The sequence below is a fragment of the Grammomys surdaster genome, unplaced genomic scaffold (genome assembly GCF_004785775.1).
Source record: "Grammomys surdaster isolate TR1022 unplaced genomic scaffold, NIH_TR_1.0 125430, whole genome shotgun sequence".
Classification (NCBI taxonomy): Eukaryota; Metazoa; Chordata; class Mammalia; order Rodentia; family Muridae; genus Grammomys; species Grammomys surdaster.
This window is the reverse complement of record NW_021620297.1, coordinates 98,123-107,183: the sequence shown is the minus strand read 5'-3', so window position 1 is coordinate 107,183 and position 9,061 is coordinate 98,123. Positions and strand designations below refer to the sequence as shown.

General features: G+C 49.9%; 1 protein-coding gene across 2 annotated transcripts in view; it reads right to left on the bottom strand.

Annotated features, from left to right (window-relative positions):
- Window positions 1-9,061, bottom strand: part of Ryr1 (ryanodine receptor 1) — a 129,374-nt gene that overhangs the window by 81,384 nt on the left and 38,929 nt on the right. For both annotated transcript variants that reach the window (XM_028786244.1, XM_028786245.1), the window contains exons 32-37: window positions 7,218-7,304; window positions 6,893-7,119; window positions 5,431-6,043; window positions 2,834-3,097; window positions 2,320-2,520; window positions 1,876-1,987 (exon numbers count right to left, since the gene is read on the bottom strand). In XM_028786244.1, the coding sequence (XP_028642077.1) occupies window positions 1,876-1,987; window positions 2,320-2,520; window positions 2,834-3,097; window positions 5,431-6,043; window positions 6,893-7,119; window positions 7,218-7,304 (1,504 nt within the window). The remainder of the gene's footprint in view (window positions 1-1,875; window positions 1,988-2,319; window positions 2,521-2,833; window positions 3,098-5,430; window positions 6,044-6,892; window positions 7,120-7,217; window positions 7,305-9,061) is intronic.

Below are 9,061 nucleotides of genomic sequence, written 5' to 3'. Positions count from 1 at the left end.
ACAATTCACACTCACACACATTCACACTCACACACACTGTCACACACACTCTCACTCACACACATTCACACTCACACACATTCACACTCGCACACACTGTCACACACACTCTCACACACACACTCACACACACACTCACACACATTCACACTCATACACATTCATACTCACACACACTGTCACACACACTCTCACTCACACACACACTCACACACACACACACAGACACACATAGGTATGCATATACACACACATTAATATTTTTAAAAGCAGGATGCAGAGATTTACTAATCTAAAAAAGCAGAAAAATAAAAGAATCAAAAAAGTAAGAGCGCCCAAGAGACTGTGTGACGCGACGAGGCAGAACACACTCATAATGAGATTCCCAGACGAAAAGAGAGTGATGGGAAAACAGACTGAAGAAAGAATTGCTCAAGACTTTCCAATATTGGTTAAAAAAATATTAACTTACATTTCCAAGAAAATGAAACTCCAAAATAAGGTCAACTCAAAGATCTCCATCCTCTGACACTACAACTCAAACCATTGAAAAGCAAAGACAAATTCTTGAAAGTCGAGCAGAGAAAAAGGACCTATCACCAACCGGAGGATCTCAATAAGACTGTCAGATGGTTTTTCACCAGAAACAGTAGAAGACTGTCATCGGCCTCTCGTGCCAGCCAGCTCTCTTTCCACAGAATCAGCAAGCCAGCTACCCGGTTATTTATCTACCTCACCCATTTATTTGTCCATCTACCTTTCTTCAAAATTCTTACTACATCTCTGTGTGTGTGTGTGTGCGTGCATGTGTGTGTGTGTTTAGATGTGTGTGTTTAGTGTGTTTATGTGTGTGTGTTTAGTGTGTTTATGTGTGTGTCTGTGTCTGTGTGCATGTGTGCGTGTTTAGTGTGTTTATGTGTGAGTATATGTGTGTATGTGTGCATGTGTGTGCCTGTGTGCATGCATGCATGTGTGTGTTTAGTGTGTTTGCATGTGTGTTTATGTGCGTGTATGTATGTGTGTGCATGTGTGTGTTTAGTGTGTTTATGTGTGTGTTCAGTGTGTTTGTGTGTGTGTGTGCTGAGACATACATGTAGGCATACATGTAGACGGAGGATGGCTTGCAGAAGTTAGTTTTTTTCTTTGAAGCGTGGGTCCTGGGGATTGAATTCAGGCTGTCAAGCACGATAGCAAGTGCTTTTACCTGTGGCGCCATCCTGATATCCATCTGTCCATCCATCCATGCTTCTGTCCATCCAATCACCTGCCTATACCCAGCTAGTCATAAGTCCATCCTCCCAAATATTCATTCAGGCATACCCTTCCGATCACTATCTACCTGTGCAACAATGTATTCGTTCATCCATTCAACCAGCCATTATACAGCACCAATACACAGGGCTTTTTGTTTTGCTTTGCTTTGTTTTTGTTTTTCCGGGATCTCACTGTGCAACCCTGGCTGTCCTGGAACTCACTACACAGACCAGGTTGGTCTCGAACTTAGAGATGCCCTTGCTTCTGCCTCCTGAATACTGGGATTAAAGGTCTACAGCACTACAGCCAACTTAATATTTATTTATTTTTAGTATGAATGTTTTGCCTATATGTATGTCTGTGTACCATGTGTTTGTCTAGTGCCTGTAACGGTCAGAAAATCATTGGATATTCTGAAACTGGAGTTACAGATGGTTGTGTGCTGCCATGTCTGTGCTGGGAATCGAACCCAGGTTCTCTAGAAAAACAGCCAGTGTTCTTTACTGCTGAGATATCCCTCCAGCCCTTACATGGGTGTTTAAGATCAGGAAATCTCACTGAAACTTCAGGCGAGATTGCAAAAGAAAGTTTTAGGGGAGGACGCTGAATTTCTCTCCTTACCACAATGTGCCAGCAGGTCTTGGTGAAAGTTGACTAAATCCTGTCTGATCTCTTCAGGGAGGGGGCAATCTTCCTCATCTGCACCATTTTTGAATTGCAATAGCATGTTGATCTAGAGAAAAAATGAAACACGAGAATTAAGACCTTCGACCTCAGATCAGTGTCAAAGGTCATAGATCCGACCACCAATCTCTAAGATTATGGCCACGGCCCCAAATGTCAGTTAGCAAAAAATATTTGAGGGACTAGAAGCAGAGGTTATGAAAGGGGCATGACCAGTCTCTGGTGACTCTGAGGTTAGGTTCTGAGAGGGACAGGTTAATACGTAATTTCAAGGCTCAGGCACTGGTTCTGAAGGTAAATGACATCAGTTAGTTGGGACTGAGGGAAGTCGAGGTTGGGGTTTAGACAGTGACGCCAGCTGGAGTTTAGGGGTCAGAGGACCTGCTCCTGGGGCGGAGAGCGGAACTCTCGGGTCCGCCTCGCAGTCTCGGCCGCGCTCATGGTGAAGGCTTTCATGAGGAGACCGTAGCGCCCCCGCTGGTTGCCCTGAAGTTTGTCCACATAACACTCCGCAAAGGCGGCCAAGGATTCCACCCGGTGCTGCAGCTCTTGGTCACAGAAATACTCCAGGAGGTGGCACATCTACGGGAAGACAACCACGCAGTAGGAGGCATGGGGGGACATCATCAGGGGTTCCCCGACACCGACAATGCTTTCTTTCCCCTCTCCACGGCCCTGGCCAGCTTCAGACGCCATCGCTTGCATCCTTAAGTCAGCCTCCTGCAAGGCTTGCTCTCCCGTGGAAATCAGCGCGATCACTCCGAAGCCAGCACCACCCCCCTGCTTCTTACATCGCCCCAGCTTCCCGGGCCACGGGACAAAGTCCAGACTCAAGCTCCACCAGACTGGGTATCTCTGAGCCCACATGGATGGAGGCCAAGACAGGGAGACGCACCTGTAATTTCACAGACTCCGGCAGCTTCATCTGCAGCAGCCCCTCCTCCAGCTCTTCCTTCTCCTCCTCTGCCGCCTCCTCAGCCTCTTCTTTTTCCTCATCTTCCTTCTCATGGGCCTCTTCCTCCTCGTCCTCCTCTTTCTCCTCCTCATCTTCCTCTTCCTCCTCTCCCTCCTCCTCTACCTCTTCTTCCTCAGTGAAGACTTCAGGCTCAATCATCTTCAGGATCTGCTTCACATCTTCGTCGCCAAAGACACCCATCACCTGCAGGACAAGGGTCGAGTCCTTCCCAGTGGCCAGGAAGGGCTCATGGTCTCGCCCCACCCCGACCTTCCAGACCTGTTTCTCCTGCACACGCCAGGAGCATCCCAGCAATGACCGATACGGCTCCTCCCACGGGCAGAATGCCATTCCTGTCTGGCTGCCTTTCTTTCTTTCTTTCTCTCTCTCTTTCTTTCTTTCTTTCTTTCTTTCTTTCTTTCTTTCTTTTTGTTTTTGTTTTGTTTTGTTTTGTTTTGTTTTTTTGTTTTTCGAGACAGGGTTTCTCTGTGTAGCCCTGGCTGTCCTGGAACTCACTCTGTAGACCAGGCTAGCCTCAAACTCAGAAATCCGCCTGCCTCTGCCTCCCAAGTGCTGGGATTAAAGGCGTGCGCCACCACCGCCCGGCCTCTTCTTTCTTAAGGTCCCTTAGTAGAGTAGGGTTTGAGTTGGACAGGATCGAGATACATGATATGCATTTAGGAAATTGTCAAAGAAAAAATATAAAAATTCCTCAGCCCCTTCCCAGGTCCACATCTATGTCTCACCCACGCCACAATCACCACACTCCCTTCTCAGGTAAGTGTGCTTTCTCTCAAGTCAACATAGGTGACTCTGAGACAAGACACGCTTTGCACCTGATAAAGGCCTCCAAGGGTCCCAGCATACACCAGCTCTCCCCTGACACGATGGAGCTGCTAATACATTGACACATGGAAGGCAAGAGAGAAAGCGGATACAAGAGAAGAGTGGGCAGACAGAGGAACTAACAGAGAGAGGACGGATCAGCTGGCTAGATGAATTGTTAGACTCAACTATGGAGACGTGAAGGGGAGCTGAGTGAATGAGTGTGAGAGAGAGAGGTGGAGGAAACGGTGGAAGAAGAGATGACGGGTGAATGAAATGAGGACGTAGGGTGTATAGGTCGGCAGATGGATGGACTGACAACGGTCCCCATGGGCTCATGGATTTCCATGCTTGAAAAACATGAAGGACTGGGAGATGTGGTCTTGTTGGAGGAGGTGTGGTCTTACTGAAGGAGGTGTGGCCTTTTTGGAGGAGGTGTGGTTGTACTGAAGGGGGTATGGCCTTGTTGGCGGAGGTGTGGCCTTACTGAAGGAGGTGTGGCCTTGTTGGAGGAGGAGAGACTTTGTTGGTGGAGGTGTGGCCTTGTTGGTGGAGGTGTGGCCTTGTTGGAGGAGGTGTGGCCTTGTTGGAGGAGGTGTGGCCTTGTTAGTGGAGGTGTGGCCTTGTTGGAAGAGGTGTGACCTTTTTGGAGGAGGTGTTTTTCTGGGGTAGGTTTTGAGGTTTTAAAGACCATTCCAGGCCCAATGTCTCTGCCTGTGGATCAGGATGGAAAGCTCTCAGCTCCTGCTCCTGCGCCATGCCTGTCTGTTTCCTGCCGTGATGACTGTGGACTAACCCTTAGAAATTGTAAACAAGCCTCCAGATAAATGCTTTCTTTTCTAAGAGTTGCCTTGGTCATGGTGTCGCTTCACAGCCATAGAACCGAAACTAAGACAGACAGTAAGTGTAAACAAATGAGCAGACAGACAGGGAAGCTGGGTTGATGGACGGACAGACTGGCTTACGCACAGGAAGCTGGATGAATGTATATATATATGGTTGAATGGTATGTGGGTATATGAATGAAGCAGCACATGAACCGAATGGTGGATGGAAAAATGGCTAGGTGGACAAACGGAAGGATGGGCATAGAGAGTCGGGTGGATGTACATCGGATGGATGGGCAGGTGCATGTAGGAAAAGGGACAGGGAAATGGATTGATTTGTGGCTGAGTCTACAAATGGACGCACAGGTGAAGGAAGGGAAGGCCATGATCGGTTATATGGAAGGGATATATATTAATAGATGGGTATATATGTATTATACATTATTTATAGATAGAGGAACATGGGATCATGTGGGAATGAAAGTGAAGATAGGAGTTTGATACGTTGAAAATGATGGATGAATAGATGGATGGATGTGTGGGTGGACAGAAAAAAACAGGAAGTCTGAAGCACTTGAAGATGAGGGTGTAAAGACATGGGTGGACAGCTGAGTGGATGGAACATTGACGGATGAACAAATGGTTGGTAGGTTGGGGAAATAGGGGAAGGGAGAAGACACTGAGAAGCACGAATAGACACTAGGTGACTGCATCAAAGGAAGAGTGAATGACAGTCGGGTGGATGACGGATAAATTGAAAGGTAGGCGAAAGACGGGCGGAGAGATGAATGGGTCGTAGAATGTGCAAACGGGTAGCTTCATACGCCACCCAGATGGACTTCAAATGTTGACTAATGGGAGAGGGAAACCGTTAGGAGCCATTACCAGGAGGGTAGACACCAGCTTGAGCACTGGCACGAACTGGAACTCCACAGAGCCCCCGACTGGGTCGCGAGCATGCTGTCCTCCGTCCCTCACGGCTTCCCCCAACATTCTCAGCGCCTTGTCTCGCAGAGCCTCCAGAGGGATGGCAGGGCTGAGGCGAGCCGGAGCTTCAGCGGCCCCAGCAGCTGGCAGGGCGACCACAAAACACGGGGGTGAGAAATGGTGTGGAGGTCTCAGGGAGGTTGTGACGCCAACGCCAGGCAGGCCATGGCGGCGAGGGCCATCTTCCGCACTTCGTCCGGGTGGGAAAAGCGTGATGGCGCGGGTCTCCGGTGTGAGCGGCACGATGTACTCAGAGAGCATGGAGCGGCGGCTGCGGCAGGCGCTTTCGAGGTGGATGCTGATGAGGAGGTCGTAGTAGCCTGCACGCAGAGGACCTGGCAAGTGTGCATCCTCCAGAGCATGCAGCAGCTGTGCCTGGTCCACGTGACTGCACAGGGCATGAGCCACGCGGTTGTTACCCAGGGCGCACACCGAGCGGTAGAGCGAGAGCGTGTGCGAGTGGAAGCGCTGTAGGTCCAGCCGCTCAGACAGCTCCAAGATGTCCATGCACCTGTAGCAGAGATGTGGCACACAGTCAGGGGCAGTGGCCTGGGACAGAGATCTCAGAGAGGCTCGGGAATCTCAAGTGTCCCCGCAGGGTCAGGCTCCAAGGGAGCTCTGGCTCTGGATCTAGGAGTCTTTCCGTGGTCCTACTAGTCCCTAAGGGGCTTGAGTACTACCCACACTACACGGGATTGCTAGAATAGTCTAAGAGTCTGGAGTTTTGGGGAAAGCAGAAAATATCGGGTAACCCCCTAGATGTAGGTGAGACGGCCCAGGATAGGGCTTGAGTTCTTTATTGCAGCTTCCAGGACCCTGGTTATTTGAGTGAGTCAGCATGAAGAGAATTTGCCAGGTATCATGGAAGTCACTTTGGAGGTAGAGAAGGAAAATCAGGTGTTCAAGGCCATCCTCAGCTATATAGCCAGTTCAAGGCCAGCCTGGGCCACAGGAGACCTTGTCTCAAAGCAAAAACCTTAGGGGAGATCCCATCTCCAGATAATAACTTTTAACATATTTTAAGAGCTAGGGCTATGGCCCCACTGGACGAACACTTGCCTAGCCTGGCAGAAGCCCTGGGTTCATCTCTAGCATCGAATTCATAAAAAATTTCTAACATCTGGGTTGGGGAGTTTGATCATTGTCTGGGCTCTCTGGATCGGATTTAGTGTCCCTGTAGTGTCTGAGGTCCCTGGGGTGTAACTGTGCTCTCCTTAGACGAATATGAGGTTCACTGGGATGAATCTAGAGCCCCCTGGCGGGGTATCTGAGGAGGCTGATGCTGAACCAGAGTCCTCTGATTAAGACCTGGAGCCTCCCGGTACTTGAGGAGGGCACCGGACATAGCAGGGGCCCGGACCTGTTCTCCTCCGGGATGTGTAGTGCCATCATCATCAGCGGCTCCTGGCACTGCACCGCCCAGCCCAGCCGCTCTCCGGCGCGCCGCGTGTCCACATGTAGGAAGTGGTTGGGCATTCGGCTCCAGGAAACAGGCATGAGCATCTGCACCTCCAGCCTTGGCGGGCACTGCGGGGCTGGGTTCTTGCGCTCGCTCAGGAACATGGCCGCTGACAGCGGCATGATGTTCTGTGCGTTGGAAGAAGAGAATGGAGTTAGGATTTACGATCCCCCCAGCCCCGCACGAGTACCCTCTGCACACCCTGCCCCCGTCCGTGTCTCCTTGCCTTCTGCTTCCCCAACTCAAACTGGACCACGTTCTGGTTGGTGGGCAGGACAAAGACGGCAGGAAACAGCTTTGTGTTGGGTTCCACCTGGCAAGAGAGAAAAGGTCAAGGTGTAAGAGAAGGTGGGCTGGAGGCATTGTGGACTCTGTGTGGACCCAATTTTGTAGAACCACACTTGGGCACTGGAGATCCACAATAGCTGTAGGTGACCTTGGGCTAGGCCACGCTGATGCAGCCTGGTCAAGCGTCTCCTGTCGCTCCTTTAGAGCAACCTGTCAACTGCATCTTTGTGTACATCAGGGTCCCTCCAGGAGTGCATTCCCCACTCACTCTGCAGAAGCCAGAGCATCTCCTGACCGCCCCCACCCACCCTCCACAGCCTTCCTTTATCTCCAAACAACGCTGGTGAGGGAGGAGCCTTACCAGCACCTAACTGCACCTGCAGACCCAACCCCCAAGTCACTGGAGATACAAAAGACAAGAAAAGTGTTAGGGTGACAAGCCAGAGGCTGTAGGTAGCTAAGCCAGAACGCTCCCCAAGGGGTTAACTTGCACAGAAATCGCTGAAATCTCAATAAAGTACAGAGTCACCGTCAGCAGGTCTGAGGACGGGCCTGCAACTCTGCAGTATCTAACAAAATTCCAGATGCTTCTGGTCCAAGGACAGCGCTGTAAGGAACAAGTGCTACAGCATAGACCTGCCTGTTCCCTCACCAAAGGCTTAAGAACAGAAGGAGGGAGGGGCAGGGAGATGGAGAGGGGAAAGGAGGGGGAGAGGAGGGGGAGGGGAGAGGAAAAAGAAGGAAAAGGGAGGAGGAAGAGGGAAGGGGGAAAGGGGGGAGCACTTGGGAGGTGGAAGCAGAAGGATCAGGAGTTTAAGACCATCCAAGGCTGTATCGGCTGGCCTAGGGTACATAAGACCCTTATAAGACAGTTGAAGGACGGAAGGAAGGAAGGAAGGAAGGAAGGAAGGAAGGAAGGAGGGAAGGAAGGAAGGAGAGGCAATATGTGAAGAGGTTTAAAGGATGCAGGAATCATTAAAAGATACATCTTTAAGTTCTGACTCAAACAAAGAAAAGGCAAGGAGACATTTTTGAGACAATCAAAGACATCTGAACATGAACTAAGTATCTGACGACAGTCAGGAACAGTTAGGAACTTTTTTTTTTTTCTTTTCAGCGACAACAGTATTGTGGCTCTGCCTTTTAAAAATAATCTTTATCTTTTAAAGAGATGAAGCTGTGTGCTGTGGGCAGCTTCTTTCAAACCCTCCAGTGGGAGTGGGAGAGGAGTCGGTGTGGAGATGAAATGAGATTGGCTCTGAGTGGGTGGTGGTTGATGTTGGTGACGGGGAGGGGGGCTGGTGGCTCATTGTGCTATTCTGCTATTGTGTGTTTCTGAAATGCTCCACTTAAAATGTAGTTTTGCAAGCTGAGCACAGGCAGCACAGGCAGCACAGGCCTGCAATCCCAGCACAGCACTTGGGAGGTAAAGACAGGAAGATCATGAGTTTAGGTCATCCTTGGCTACGTCGTGAGTTTGAGAACAGCCTTGGCTACATAAGATCCTGTCTCATAAAATAATAAAATAGGGGCCGGAGAGATGGCTCAGTGGCTAAGAGCACTTGTTGCCCTTTCAGAGGACCCGGGTTCGATTCCCACAACCCATATGGTGGTTCACAACCGTATGCAGCTCCAGTTCTAGGGGATCCCAAGCCTTCTGATCTCCATGAGCACCAGGCACGTACACGGCACATTTACATACATGCAGCCCAAAACAAAAAAACAAAACAAACAAACAAAAAAACAAAACAAATGAAACCCATACACATTTTAAAAGTCTAA